The sequence below is a fragment of the Balearica regulorum genome, chromosome 7 (genome assembly GCF_011004875.1).
Source record: "Balearica regulorum gibbericeps isolate bBalReg1 chromosome 7, bBalReg1.pri, whole genome shotgun sequence".
NCBI classification, from domain to species: Eukaryota; Metazoa; Chordata; class Aves; order Gruiformes; family Gruidae; genus Balearica; species Balearica regulorum.
In genome coordinates this window covers 330,832-346,772 of record NC_046190.1, presented here as the reverse complement: position 1 = coordinate 346,772, position 15,941 = coordinate 330,832, and the positions used below count along the sequence as shown (strand labels likewise).

Below are 15,941 nucleotides of genomic sequence, written 5' to 3'. Positions count from 1 at the left end.
TCTGCCTGCTGTGGTGTAACTATCCCTGGTATCAGCCCGAGCACTGCAGGAGGAACCGGGCGGCGCAGCAAGGTGCTGTCTTGTGCTTTGCACTCTTGCACATCATCCTCCACGCAACGCTGTGCGACTCCCAGCGGCAAAATCTGTGCGCTTGTTAGAAGTGGAAGCAGGCATCATGGGGGAAGGATGTTGCAAAATCCCAAGGTCTGCAGAGTTTGCTCTAGTTTGTCATGTTCAAAACAGAAAATAGAATTTGCAGTTGAAAACAATCCACTGGAATCAAGATAAAGGAAAAAGTCTTGTAAGCAAGAATGTTGTACCATGTACATGTTACCATGTCGGAAATCGCAGCAAACGGGGGGCATGAAAAACTCTATATAGGGAGGCAGAATTCAGTGAAGGCCTAATGCTGGCAGTTATGCCTCGTCTCTTTACTGTGAATAGTTACTGGTAATTCGAATCATATATTTTAGTTTAGACTCCCATCGTCTTTTCAGTAAAAATTCTCTTACCCCAGAACCATGCCTTGGAAACGAGGGAAAGTGGCTGTTGGAGGAGAGTGAAAACAGATTGTGAGGATAGTGGTTTGGAGCAGTTTGTGTGTGATGGGGAAGAGTTTAGTGCTTAACAAGAAATTGAGTGATTTGATGAACTAGATGTTATGCAAATGATAGAGTATTCACAGAATATGCAAATCAGATTATTGTTCCAGTTGTGTAAAGTGCTCAGTACCCAGGCTCACAGCCTTAATGTCAGTTCGCAGAAAAAAATACAGGGAAACAAGAAGCTTCAAGAGCATCCAAGGAACTGTTTGCAAGGGAGGGCCATAGGGGCACACAGAAAGGACTTTTCCTGATTGATTGATTGATTTACTTAGGGTTTTTTCCTTTTTCTTTTCGCCACCTCCTTCCTCATACCTTGTACTTCAGCTGCATTGGGCCTAGCGTTTGGGGTGGGAGGAGTTTGGGAGCTATTGAAAATACTTACTAATTTGAGTAATGATTTTTTTTTTTCTTAAGCATTCATGGCAAATGGTCATTTCAGATGAAAGTGTGGAGGCAGAGAGGTTTTTTTTCCCTAGTGGAGTTTCCATGTTGCTTAATGTGTTTGAGAGTATTTAGAGCCCTTATTTGTAGTAATACAAAAGTTAAAAGTTTACCTGAAAGCTAAAGGTCATCTTGGTGTTGCTGCATGGAAACTTTCTGTATTACCCTTTTTAAAGAAGGAAGAATAAAAAAAACAAAACACAAAAACCCCAGCGACTCAGAAAGTTTGGTCATTAATTATTTTAGTGGACTTAATCCTGTTTGTTTAACTAGACAGGGTGATTAACTGAAACGCTCTGTTACAGACCCCAGCAACCTTTGCGAGTTTAGATCTTGGGCCTCTTTCAGACGGGTGCTTTTTCCTCAGATAGGGTTGTTTGGGGTGGGTGGGTTGTTTGAATCCGTAGCCTGAAAAGAGGGCAGAAGTGCCCGCCTGTGCCGCACGGCGTACGCGTGCGGGGCTGTAGCATGTTTCTTGAAGCTGAAGCCTCTCTGCAGATGGTTTTGGGGAGCGATCCCCGCTCCAGCGGGCAGGCTCGAGCATGGCCGAGCTGCCCGGGGGGACGCGCCTGCGCTGGGTGCCAGGCGGCCGACAGCCAGCCCGGCCCTGACATCACGGAAACTTGCGGCATCCTGCGCCTGCCGCCAGCAGAAAACGGGTCTCTGGCGCTCGCCACCTCCCTCTGCTCGTTCCTTACAGCACCGAGCCGTGACTTGGCACACCGTCTCAGCGCCCCGCAGCGAGGACAGTAGCTCCCACCCGTCCCCGCGGAGCAGAGCCCTTCTCCCGCTGAAGCGGGGAGATGGTGATGAGCGGCGTGCTCCCCGGAGCCCGCTCCCTGCCTCCCTGCAGCTGTACATCCCTGCACCACGACATAGGTGCCACGTCCTTGGGGAACAGAGGCATGGCAAGCGGCTGTTCGGGGAAGATTAGTCAGAGCTTCATATTTTGCAGTGTGCACTCCGGGTAAATCCCTCTGTCTGTGTGTTGGTTCCTTTTTCTATAGTGTGCATTAATACACAATCTGTATTTGGAAACATGTTTTCCCTTATTCAACTTTTCTTACTGTTCTCTGTCACAAACACTTTGTTAAAAAAAAAAAAATCAGCCTGCTTAAGCTGAAAATTTCCATGTACATGCCTCATCTGAGTTTTGGAGGAATCCTCCGAAAAAAAAAAATTTCCTTATTCTGTAAATGAGACTTAGAAAATTATTCATTTCTGATTTGAAAAATAAGTGTCCGTACATGCTGGTAGCAACAGTTTCTTTACAAAGCTGTGCTTCCTGCAGGCTTCAGAGTAGGAGAGGCTGCACGGGCAGCAGGCAGACCCAGGAGCTCGCCCCAGAGACGGTGGCCAAGCCGGGGAAGGAGTGGCACCGGGACGGGATGCAAAACCCCTGTCAGCAGGGGCGAGGATGCTGGGTGGCTGGACGGGGGGAGCCCCGACCTGTGGCTACGGCGGAGCCCTGCCATGGGTGCAGGTCTGGGAGCACCTCGGGGGTGTCACCCCCACCCTGAGGGGACCCATCTTCTCCAGTAACTCAAGTGATGGAGTAATAGGGAAGAGTGCAAAGCTGCTTACCCGGCTGGTGCTAGTGGTCCTGTGTTACTTCTAAGGCTTTAAGAAAAAACCCTTAAGGAATAACTTAGAATGACCCTCAGTACCATTAACAGTAAAGAGCTCAAAACGCCAGTCGTGGAGTTACGCTGCTGTGCATACCTGATAAACAATTGCAAGCCAGTCTCTCCTATCCTTCGTTTACTGCATACCATTAAATTACGTTAAAATGTAATTTTAAATTAAAGTTAGTTAAAATGTAAGTAGCAATTGCTAGACGCTGACTTTCTCGGCTGTGGTCACAGTGTGGTATGGTAACGTACCAGAGGTGATGTTCAGTGTGGATACTCAGATGTGCGTTGAGGTCACACAGCAGTAACCCCTCCACACAAGCGTTTCTGTCCTTACGTAATGACTTTATGCCCCCAAAGCACAGCTCTGACTTGCAGGCGTGGGGGGAACGCTTCTCCCTTCTGTAGATCAGATGCCAGGGGTTGCTTCACTTACCATGTGAAGACTATTAGAGTAATGGTTCCCTGGGAAAGCACCCGGCGCAACGTGCCCAGCACCATCCTGCCGCGGGGTGAGGGCAGACCCGCGCTGGCATGGCAGCGGTGAATCCCCTTCCCTCTGCTCGTTCTCTCCCTGCGGTCCTCTGCCTCTTGTGCTTCACTGCTCAATTACCCCTATCCCAAAAACCAGCTTCTAATCATGGCTGCCTTTACCCATATTTGTGTATCCAGAAATTGAGAGTAATGCCCAACTTTGTAAAAACATTGTGCTACTGTAGATGCAAATATAGTGTTTACGTGATCTTGTATATGATCTTTAACTTCTGGCAACTCTGAGTTTTCAACTCTGAAGTGTTCATTACTCATTATTATGTACTGTTTGTTCTTTCATAACAGTAGAAAACTAGTAAAAGGTAATGAAGCAGAGCCAGTTTGCTTTTAGTTGGAGGGTATTTATTATATGAGAGGATGTAACTAATATTCAGGTATGTTTTTGTGGTTTAAGCTGCAAGGAATGCCATGAAGGCCTCTCACTGCTGTTAAGCCAGTGCTGTTTCCTCATTAATAAATGGCATTATTTTTCTTTATTATTTTTTAATACCTGCTGTGATTTCAAGCTGTCAAGGATTTGAATGCAAACAAAAAACCTGTGTCCAGCTTACAGTCTGGAAATGTTTTCTGTTGCATCTGCTGTAGCACAGTGAAGTTGTTCTCCAGTGTTGTCTCAAGGCAGGACTCCAGGTTCAAGGCTCCCTGTTACTCATCATTCGTAAATGTGCAATAGCTTATGCCTAGATCCTATTTGAAACCATTTACTTTTGTCTTACCAGTTTATTAGTTTTATTAGCTGTGAAAGAAGAGATCTTTAATGAAGCAAACTGTTGTAGCAGTTAATAACGCTATGTGCCAGCACATTTTTGCTGTGTTTGCACTAAGCAGTTACTGGATGTGTTGCTTTGAAACAGTAAGAGTTTGGATATGTTTGCTTTACAAGAATAGTTACAACTGTTTTCTAATTATGGTAATTCCATAAAGCTATCCGAGTAGATAAGATCAGGACTTGGAAGCCAAAACTGATTTGGAGCAATAAAGCACGTGGAGAGTTGGGACTGCGTGTTGTTTAGGGACGGACCACAAATGAGCTCTGTGACGAAGTTCAGCTTCACAGGCTGTGTTCAGTTAATATTTACCTCCAAAGTAGTGAAGAAAATGAACCAACCAGTTAAACTTCATAAAGGTGCTTGATTAGGAGTTTGTCACTAACAGACTCTGCAGGCTGCAGGTGGTCCCTTAAGGCAGCGCTGCCCTCCTGCTTTTGGATGTCTCACCTTCCGTTCCATACATAAACGGCTGGTGTTCTGCAGGACAGTGTGTTTCTTACAGTAATCGTAAATTCGACACATCACACTGCAAGATCATCAGCATAGTGGAAACGTTGGCCTCCGCAGACAGCGAGTACTGGCAGTGGTGTAGGCTGATGGGAGACCACCATGGTCGCAGCTTGCGCAGCTAGAGGCTCACGACGCTGCTGTGAAGTGCAGCTTGCTCCCTAGCCTAGCTGCTTCAACAGCACGTTATCCGTGGGAAGAAAGGGGCATCTGTACGGGGACACTTGTTCCCACGCTGCCATGTTGCCCCCCGTGCTGTGCCTGCGTGCGCAGAGCCTCCCCTGCGCCTTGGGCAGGACGGCGTGCACCGCAGCCTGCGCTGCGTGGCCGTGCCAGTCATGGCACCCAGGGAAGCCGCTCGAGTACCCATCCCACCGCCCACGGTTTGTTAGAGTTGAACACCTTTAAATGTAGAGAAGTTCGTCTTGGACTTTGGTTTCCATGGCTTAGTGAGGCTCTTAAGTTCCTGTTTAACAGCTGTCACTGAAAATGAGACATTTAGACCTTTTGGAAGTTGAAACCTCTCTCTTGAATGTTGGTAGCTGGAGCCAAAACCCACTTTTTGTATATTCAAAACCGCTTTAGATACATGTCCTGTTCAGTGCCGTGTTGGTGTTGGACAAGATACTTGGAAAGCTTTACTGACAGGGGTATTTTTCTTAGTTGTTTGTAAATCTATAAAATCAGCTAGTATTAATGTAAGCTTTTATAGTTATATCAAATATATACCAAAGGAAAAGTATGTGCATGTCCCAGTTGGGTGCAGTTTCTTGGGTTCCAGGGTATTTTTTTAGCCGTCTGTTCTGTAGTCCACTTACTGTTTATTTTTTTCAGTTGCACTTTCCATTGGGTTCTGCTCTAGCTTGTCCTCAGTCCTTACCGATGATGGCCTGTTTCTAAAGCAAGATTGCTACATACCATAGTTATGCAGAAACCGGCATCAATGAGCTAACTGAAGTGCAGAAAGATCCACAAACGTGTATGTGGGAGGGAGTATTTACTTTTTTCCTTTGTATAGTAACACGTGTCAGTCGCTTACCTCAAAATGCTTCACTGAGCAGGTCGGTGTCAAGATCTGTTTCGATGATGGGGAAGCTGAGGTAGAGGAGGAAGTGACTTGTGTGAAATCACTCAGAAACCAGCGGCCGTTACCTCCTTTTTGCAAGTCTAACCTAGCTTAGATTAGAAATGCTGTAATTCACTGAATTTACCGTGTGATCTGTAAGTAGTAGTACACCGTATTCCCGTCGGCGTTGGTGTTCATGAACAGCTTCCAGGCTTCCCCTTGCCCGGTCTGCGCTGGGCTCGCTGGCTGTCCGACCGACCCTCCCCGGCCGCTGGACCCAGGCTCCCTCCTGCCGGCCACGCTCCCGTGAGCCGTGACCACCTCGCGTCTGGGACGGCCGCTCCAGGCTCTGATGGGCAGCCGTGTCCCAGGGACGTCCCTCAGAAGTGGCGTGCCACCAGCCCGTGGGCAGAGCCCACCGTTGGCTCGTCCTGTCGGGCACGGGGGGCACGTGCTCCCAGTAGCCCTTCAAGCAGAGATGGGCAGCATCACCCGCCGGTGCTCGCGGGTCGTGGACAGGCTTGCTGCCAGTCCCTTCCACTGCGCTTCCCTGAGCTGACGGGCTATGTTGCTGTCATGAGAAGGTGGCAGTTAAAAGCAGGGATGGATTACTGTTTGCCTTTTGCGCAATGGAAAGCTGCTGCATTTCAGATTTTGCTAATCTTTAATTCATTGCCTTTGAGGTTGATTTTCTAACGAGATTATTTGCATGGTCAGGAATGAGGAATTTTGCACCCTGTCATCAGTTCAGGTGATAATTTTTTTTACCGTGGTTTGAAAGAAACATTTGTAAAGACCTTTTTACAGTAAGGTTAGTCACTATTGATTTACATCAGTAAAAGCATAACTGCGAAGGTTTATTGCGTCTTTCCCTTTTCAGAGTTTCAGAGTACCAGCAGCAAAAAAAACGAGTATGAAAGGAGAGCTCTCCCTGTTACTTCTTCAGTCACTCTTCATTGCAGGGTGTTGAGGTTAGAAATTTGCACGGTAATCATGCCCATCTCCTGCACATCTGTCTGCCACCCATCCCCAGGACAAGAACAGGGGAGGATGCTGCGGCCCCCGCGCGGCACAGAGCCCTGAACCTGCCGGCCCCACAGCCCGCAGAGAGGAGTCAATTTGTTACTCTGGTTGAAGCAGCTTGTGGAAACCAGGCCATTCTTCTTCCTCCGAATGGCTGTGCGGACAACGCGGCCTTTGCGCTGGCTGGGACCGCCGAGTGCCACTGAGTCAGAACCAACAGTGACTCGTATTTCAGATTTTGAATGCGTTATTTACCCTCTATGTTTCCACCAGCACGTACTTGATTATTTCAGACTGTTACCTTTAAAAAAATTGAAATAGTTCTGTAGCTTGTGTCCGTTAATTCACAAGATAGTAAGACATGAAATGCAAGTTGTAGAGACTCAGTATCAACACAGAGACATTGGAGATGTGTTGTTTGCAATGCTGAATATAGTTAACGCAGAGAAAACTTACTGGGACGAAATAATATTGAATGTGTGTTTAATACAGCAGCAAACTTATAAATACTGTATATTTGATTTGGTGCATGACCAAAACCACCATATGTTCTAGGTTCTTCAGTATGATAATTGCATCCTAGTGCTGACTCTTTAGTCTTTGAGATACTTGCATTATACAAAACTAGCACTTGAAATCAACGTGATGGATTTACGTGCCTCCTGTATTAGATACGTGTGTATATATACCACAGTGTGTGTGTTATTTAAATACTTCTGTAAATAAGATACTCCATAAATAAAAATATGAAATGTGACAGCTAATCAGCATTCTGTCATGAGCTAATTTGAGATATTTTGTAGAAGTGGGGGAAAAACCTCAACCACTTAACAAATTAATTCAGGTGTTTGAACGCTTCCAACTCCTGGACAAGGAGATGTTTTGATTATCTTAATAGTGTTAGGCCCTCTTTGAGGTGAGTTGGAAGAGGTCATATATTTGCTTTAAATGCCTAGGGAGCAAGTAATTCATAGTTTAAAAAAGAAAATATTAGCTAAAGATATTTGAGGTAATAGTTGTGTATTATGAGTAATGTCTCTTACGTGCGTAACAAACGGTGCTCCCCCTATTGCTTATTGCTGTCCTGCCAGCTGCTTCTCCGGTACCAGCTGATAGTCCTCCTTTCAGAAATAACACACCTGGAGTTGTCTCATCTATGCTGTATGAAAACAGTTGTGGATGCAACTGTGTTAACAGTTGTTTGTCTGTTTGTTTCAGGTTGTACATGCACACAAGCCTCACTTCATGGCTTTGCACTGTCAGGAATTTGGAGGAAAAAACTACGAAGCTTCCATGTCTCACGTGGACAAGTTTGTTAAGTAAGTAACTGGAAAGTTACCATATATAACGTATATAATTCTAAGCAGAAGTCATTACATGTGTAAAATATATAAGCTTCAAAATATTTTTCAAGTTCAGCATGCCATATGACCTCGCAGAAGGAAGTGACGAGGCAAATGTTTACACTGTGTATTATTTAAGAAATTGGGAAGAGTAATAAAAGTCTTCTCCCACCGCATCCTGCCAAGATAATCCTGCAATATATGGAATATATATCTCCCTTTCGTATCATCCCCGAGATGAAGCTTACTGTGCCTGGTAATCAAGCAATTTCACATTTGAAAGCACATTGAGGCTCTGCACTTGGATGGCGTATGGTGGTAGTTGTGGTGGATATGTCCCCGTGGCGATTTTAATACCTGGTGGCACTGAGAAACTCATGGCAGCTGGACTGAAGGGGGAACGGAGGAGGCGTAAGCGAAGCACAACCGACATACAAAAATATACAACGCAAGCCAGGGCGAAAAGTTAAGAGGAATCGTGCCAGAAACGTCAGCACACGTGATGCGCGGAGTTTGGAGAAGTAAGAAATAGTTATTTCTGTTTCTCGGTGGGCAAGAGCCTCACGCAGGAATGTGTTGGTGTGTTGGTCCCAGCAGCTGCTGGTGCCACATCTCCGTTAGCATCGCCTGTGTGCGCGCAGGAACTCCTCTGCGGACACCTGCAGCAGCAGCAGCAGCTTTGACGTGCGGATCCAGGACACCGAGGCACGGAAGTGAAGGTCCTGGCTCCGGAGCGGAGGCGGCGGGGCTGGAGCCTCCTGCCTGCCCGGGCGCGGGGAGCGGCCCCGCCGGCCCTTCCTGCGGTTCTCGCCCCGGCTCCAGGGGGTCTCCCCGGGGGCTGCGGGAGGCCCCGGGCAGCCGCAGCGCCGCGAGCCCGCGCCTGGGGCCGGGGAGGGCGGGGCCACCCGCGGCGGGCCGGCAGCGCCCTCTGCCGGTGAGCGCGGGCCCGCAGCGCCGCTCGGCGCGGGCAGCCGCCCCGTCCCCCCGCTCCCGCGGGGCTCTGCGAAGGTGGAGCCCGGTCCCGGCGCGGAGCGGGCGGCCCGCTGGGTCGCGGGGCACGGCAGAAGCGTGCCGGGCTTTCAGCAGACAGGCGTGCCGGGGGCTCGTCGTGCTGCACGGGAATTCATCCAAATACCAGAGCGTCGCGAGCCCCGTCGTCCCGTGCCCCCCGGCAGACGCACCCGGTTTCGTAAAGCCGCCTGAGAGCAGCCCCGCACCGTGTACACCTCACCACCCCCTCGCCGGTGAGGCTGCCCAAGCTGCTGCTGGAGACCCCGGGGCTCCATCGAGGCAAAAAGCTGCTGTCGCCCCGCAGGGAGCCGACTATGCCTGCCAGCACAGGGCTCAGGAAAGTAGAGCTCTAAAGTTGAGGCCGCGTGGCCTTTAGCAGGAATCGCCCAATTTCGTAGAATTTTGGGGTCTTCAAGTCTTGAGCCCTTTGCAGCTGCGTCCAAATGGCACTGAAGAATTGCGTGATTCGTGTTGAAAGCGTAGCTGATGTGTCAGCTCCAAGGCTTGCAGGCAGGTGGCTCTACCACAGGAACCTTGTGTCCCTGAAATCCACGCCAAAATGAGGTGAAGGCCTGTAGTTCCTTTGGGTGATACTGGGGATGTTACAGCACAGAGAGCAATGCTGAAGCAATATAATGTCTTTGCATCCCCCTTTAAACTTTCAATCTCTTCTTTCTCTTTAGAGAATTGTTGTCAAGCGATGCGATGAAAGACTACAACAGAGCTCGAGTTTACCTGGATGAGAACTATAAATCACAGGAACATTTTACGGTAAATTTCTTACTTTCACAAGTTTACTTCAGCAGATTTCAGTGAATTCCTTCTGTTAAACTGTTTGGGGTTTTTTGATTGGTGTGGGGGTGCGAGCTGTCTCCATCATGGTAAGGATCACATCTTTTCTAAGGGTGTTTACGTTGTAGGGCATGTAAATGCTGATTTCGCAGAAGTGCATCCATTTAAAATTAGTAGAATGTCAGAACGCACAGGAAGTCTTTTCTTTTGTTTAAAATGATTGTCTAAGGCTTTTTTCCCTCTAAGAATTAACCTTCTTGGTGGATGAGAATTACATTCCGTTCAAGAAAACGCGTTACTGTCCGACAGTCCAAGGTGGTGCCAGCTCTGGAGCCTGATTAGCTGGCGACAGGGCTTGGCAAGCGTTCAAGACTTGTGTTATGAGTCTCTAGAGCTGATTCACAGGCTCGCTCGCCTGTGGGATCATGAGAAGAGCACAAGTTTCCACTAGTACACAAGTGATGTTTAGGGAAATGTAAAAGCACGTGCCTTCTATGCAGAGCAGAAGTGATTGTCGTTGCCTTGATTGCACAATGTGCAAACAGGTCTGCTGTTTATTTTGGTGATTACTGCTAGAGTGTACAAGAAGGAGCAGTCCTTTAGAGGAGAATCAGTGACATCTCCCTTCTCTCCAGGACAGCAGCTTCCTTCCCCCGGGGTACTGCCCGGTGCCTCCTGGGGCTTGGCTCCCTGCACGTGAGCTGGTGCAGCCCGGGCACAGGGTGGCTGGGACACGCGATTCAAACAAGGGAAAACCAACCTCCGCAACACGGACACAAATCTCAGCTCGGTAGCATATAACCTGGGGGAATAAGAACCCAGGAAGGTTTTTATTTATTCATTTTTCAGTGACTCTGACTAGGAGTCCAGGTAACCTGGACCTGGAGGAGAGATATCAGGATTTTTTTATCTTTCTCATCAAAGAAGAGAAAAACAAGATTATCAGCTTTACTGAGCCTTAATGGGACAAATCTCGTGTCAGGAGTGTTGAAACTTTATGCTGGAGATGTCCAGAAAGCCCTGGTAGATGAAAGGCAGTAGGGCAGAATTGCGTGTTTTAGAGTCTGCTATAGCTCAGAACTGCATCCAGATAAACCTGCTCGCTAACGAAGAGTCCGCAGGGGTCCTGTCGCAGGGCTGTAGTGGACCTGCAGCCGGCACCTCCTGATACAGTGAGAAGAGCTATCAGGGCTCTGCATAACCTGATCTGCTTTCAGCAGGGAGTCGGACCAGATAGTCTCCAGAGATCCGTTCCAACCTAGACTTTTCTGAGATTATGGGAAAAAGGGATAATCATCTCTGATCTTAATTTGGGAAACGCAGTATAGAAGTCTAATGCAACCTATAACAAAATATCTCTATATCTTTTTCTTTAAAGATGGTCTCAATACTTTATAGTATTGAAGTTACTTTGTTTAACATGAGGTAGATTTATTTTTGATGCCACTACAGTGGATAAAAAGACTCTTAAAGGGGTCGATAGCAATCCTAGATGTAGAGCGTGTGCTGTTTGTGTCTCTGTGAAGAACTCTGCATTTTGAAGAGTTCCTAGTTCAAGAAATAACGTGGTTTCTTGTTTCACATACTAGCATTATTTTCTAGGCACTGTTTTCTTGCAGTACTCCCCAACCACCTTTGTAATTCTCCCTCTCCCATCATAAATATTACTTTGCGTATCTTTTTCCTTCTCATCCTGTATTTACTAAAGCTAGATCTTCCTGGAAAAAGGAATTCTGTCCACATATTCACTCAATAAAGGGGGAAAAAAAGTCTGCTTGTACCAATATTATTTTCCATGGAAAGTACTCTAACCAAATGTGTTTTTATTATTTGATTAAATTACTCTCTGTTGAACTAGTAACTGTAAAGGTATAAACCAGGTTTGCAAAGGTGTTTGGCATAGCTGCAGGTGACAGGCTAGTTGTAAGTAACACTATGTGTACCAGTAAGGTGGTGTTGAGCAGCTGGGAGGTGGCCCCGTTGGTCCCAAAGGGCGAGGACCGCGGGAGGGAAGGCGTTTTCCATGGGGGCCCTCAGATCTCTTCGGGTGTACACTCATCTGTGTTGGTAACCTGGCAGTGAGGGTAAAAGCACTGCTGATAGAATCAACAAAATAATTGGGAAATACGGATGAGCGTAGCGCCAGCGTGCGTTGGTAAGGTGTCCCCAGTTGAGAGGGGATTCCCTGTCCGGGAAGGAGCCGTTCTGGAAGGGATTTGGAGGTTATGTTGGACAGTCTACAAACGAGCTCCCATCGCAGTGCTGTAGCTCAAGGAGAGCGATCCTTGAAAGCGTAGGTAAGGAAGATGGTGGCTTTGTCACCGTGTGCAGACACGGTGAAGGCAGCATGGGTGTTCTGGCATCCAGTTCTTGCATCAGAATTTTTAAAAGCATAACGAAGAGATGGAGGTGACTCATAGAATGATGTCTCTGGCTTGTTTTCTGTCTGCCATTCTTTCAACCCGTAAGAACCTTTTAGAGCTGAATCAGTTCAGTGTGGACAAGGGGAAAAAACAAAAGATGAGCAATGATTTAATTACACTTTGTATTACTATGATCGGGAGAAAATGCTGTGTGCTAGAGGAATATTTTGTACCTTCCTTGTTAGACTTTTAGTAGTAGTGGCTTGGAACCAAAGCCAGAAATCCTAGAAAGGAGAGAGGATGCACCTTCATATTGAGCTTCTTCCATTTTTTGACTTCTTATAGTCTACTTTTTGACACTTAGTGCTGACAGTCCTCATGCGTAGTTCCTGAGACTACTGTCATGAATCAAAGGTTCATATAAATGATTTTTTACAGATGTGATTTGAACTGGCAGTTCTTCAGCTCTTCTGCTCAGTCTTTGTGTGCATATAACTCATGCATTGGATGACTGTCTGACCAGGGATTTCACTGCTGTGGCATGTCCATTTAGGGTAAAGTTTTAGTCTTATCTCCAGTGTGGTTTGGCTCACACAATGTTATGCGTCTCCCTGTTTCCTCATTAGTTCTGTTTGATTGCAAAGTTCTTTAACTTCTGTGGGCTTTTTTCCATCCCTTCTAAGGCACGGAATTGGCAGCAGGTGGTAGCCTTGTAATTTTTATATTATTACCTCTCTGTCTTTGAAATATAAACATTTATCACATATATTGTTGTATAATGCTATTTTCTTCAGAAACGGAGAAGCCCAAGTAGTCGCAGTTTGGCTAACCTTTACCCCTGCTGCTTTCATATCCCCTTTTCTAGCAGTTTTGGCATCACTTCCATAAGGCCCTCCTTGGCTCGGCTTCTGCGAAGCTAAATCAGATTTTGCTGCCCACGGTTACTCAGCTTGGCTGCGTTAGGACTGACAGTCAGATTGGAGACAGTATTTTCAGTAGCCTGTCCCTTCAGCATGCAGCCCCTCTCTCCTGGTTCAAGGCAGCCTAGGATGTGCATTTTACACGAGTGTTGTGAAATTAAAGAACAATGTGATAAGAGGTATCTCCCGTGGAGTGATTTGGGTTGAAAAACTCTAATAACTCACTGTGTATTAAGGATCAAAATGGTTCATTTGGCATCATCCCAGGCACAAATAAAGTTTAATACCAGGCATGTGTCACTTATGGTCATGTATACTAAATCTGGTGTAAAACAGACTGGGTTTAGGTTTGGGATTTGTGGGGAGAGAGGGGGGCGGCTGTCGCGACTAGGGAGGAACCTGTGGTTTGGTTTGGTTGGGTTTGTTTTGCTGTAGGTGAAAGGATGAAGCTGCGTTGGAATTTGTGCCGCTCAAAACCCGCTAAAGGACACGCATGAACCAAAACTCCAGCCCTCGGGACGAGCAGGGAGTGCATGGCCTGGGGGGCTGCGTCAGACCCTGCGGCAGCTCCTGGCAGGTCTCGGGGCACCGCACAGCCGCTACGGGAAGGGTTGAGAGCAAGAGTCAGAGTTGGGCAGCGGGTCTTGACCCACGGCTTTAATTAAGGCAAGCGTTATGAGCCGTTGCAGCAGAGGTTTCACAGGGAGTGCGGGACAGCACGCACATGGATGAGAAATTCGTATCATGCTTGAGATGCACAGTTTTATAAAATTTAAAAATGATCTTAACATTAATCTCCTAGCAGAAAGCTGCTACATTAGAGCTAATGCTTATCAGCTCTGGGAAGATGACAGCGTCGGAGTTAAGAGCTCACAGCAGTTATGAATGAGGCTTGTGGGTGACAACCTTTGCAAGCGTAACGATGGCTTCCCAGAAGTTTCAGATTGACCAAACAGGCAGCTCTGATGCTGTCCCAGTTACAACTGGAAATACTGATAGCAAACTAGTGTGGACAAACTGACTTGTGTGCTAGTCAGAAATGTTCAGATCTCCAAACAGGTTGACAATGCTTTTTTAAAATTCAGCCTCCTGTAAATCTGTTTAAAACCGTGATACTTTTTTGTTGTATAAAATGTAATCTAGAAGGTAGATCTTAGTTTCTGTTAGAGAATGTGTGATCAGTGAAGAGAGAAGACAGATAGAAGATGACTGAAATAGGCAAAAGTCTGAGAAGCTGAGAAATTAAATACAATTGTTTTATTTATTTGTGAGTACAGCCAATGGACTTCACTATTCAAAAAGCAGGTCTTTGTGGTTGTATTCACTTTTCCCAAGGTCCTAGCATTTACATTCTCTGTTAACTTTACTGTACTTGGTATATTTCATGTAAGGGGTAAATTACAAATCTTGATGCTTTACTATATGAAGAGTTACTCAAAAATAGTTAAGTTTGACAAGCTTTCGCCTTTTGATACTTCTTAAATAGCCTAAGTTAATTGTGAGTAAGGTGCTTTTACTCTGGAATAAGAGCATTCATACCGAAGCTGAATAGCAGCCAGAAATAATTTGATGTTTTCATCAAATCCATAATTATTTTTATATGAAAACATGTCAGTATAATCAGTGACTTTTTAAATTGTAATTAGATCTGGCACTGTGTGCTGCCCTGTGTTTATTGATTTCTGGAATATTCAATTAAGATTTTTATATTGCTTAGTGAACGCTTTTTTCTTTTCTTTGTCCGTTGTTAAAAGAAGGCGGAAGAAACCCCTGCGTAGCTTAGAACGTACGTGCTGTGTTGACTCTGGTTTCAGTAGGTTGAGAGAGAATCTTTACTGCAGTCGGTCGAATCCTGAGGACTGCTGGCAAACCAGCCCTCTGAGAGCAAGCTCGTCACCAGCTCCTGCCTCGAGCCTTTCGGGAGCGTGATGGCAGTTGTGTGGTGGTCCGGCACCTAGCTGATCTGTGGGAGCATCTGCACAGTATAGATTTATTTTAAAAATAAACAGAATCCTCAATTATCTGTCCGCTTGCTTAGCCTGATAGATAACCTTGTAATGAAACAAGTGCTGTTGGACTATACACTTGATGTGCTGAACTTTCAGCTTGCTCCTCCTAGAAAGGATGTATGGCATTGTAATTAGTTCATTACATGTAGGGGTTTTTTTAAACTAAAAAACAAAAAGAAAGATACATTTTGAAACTAGCGTTTCCGATGTTAGGAAGATGTGTTTAAACAACACGGGTGCCATAAAGTGCAAAGATTATTTTGCACTGGCAATACAAATAAATGGAATGGCGAGAGGATGCTGTGCTCACATGGCTGCCTTCTTCCAAAGTTCAAATTTTGTGAGATAATTGCTGAAATGAAGCTTCCTTTAAATAACCACCTGGGAAATGGACAAAGATAGAGAATTAATGGAGAATACAGCAGATAACAGTCCATTTTTCTGACAGGCCCTATTCTCCTGCCGAACTTGTGGTTGGGTTCCGGAGGCCGAGATGCTTGCCTTGCTGAAGAGAGCAAGGCATGGGTCTGTTGGGAGCACGCGTGGGTCTGCTGATGAGCAGGTCTCTAGAAAATACCGGGGGCTGCCATTGCACCTCCGCTTTAATGGGGCACAAATCCTTGGTGCTGTGCGGGGAACTGCTCGTTCCTGGGGCTGCCTGCCCGTCCCCCACCCCGTGCACTCGTATTCGGGGTATTTCCATCCAACCCGGCTCCCATCTCCCCGCACCGACGCGGTGCATCGCTGTCCCAGGAGCGGGCAGGAGCAGGCTGCTGCAGAGGTGCGGTGGTGGTCTTGGGCCGCGCAGCGCCTGGTGCTGGCTTGGTGGGGGTCACTCCGGTCGGGTGGCAGCAGTAAAGAGAAAGTGAGGATAAGCACTATAAGAAAAGCGAAATGCTCAAATTCTG

The 15,941-nt window shown here is 46.6% G+C and overlaps 1 protein-coding gene across 3 annotated transcripts in view; it reads left to right on the top strand.

Moving 5' to 3' along the window:
- The window catches only part of INPP5A (inositol polyphosphate-5-phosphatase A), a 255,586-nt gene that overhangs the window by 73,388 nt on the left and 166,257 nt on the right, over positions 1–15,941 (top strand). For all 3 annotated transcript variants that reach the window (XM_075757562.1, XM_075757561.1, XM_075757560.1), the window contains exons 3-4: positions 7,814–7,914; positions 9,633–9,720. In XM_075757562.1, coding sequence (XP_075613677.1) covers positions 7,841–7,914; positions 9,633–9,720 — 162 coding nt within the window. In that variant the 5' untranslated portion in view covers positions 7,814–7,840. The remainder of the gene's footprint in view (positions 1–7,813; positions 7,915–9,632; positions 9,721–15,941) is intronic.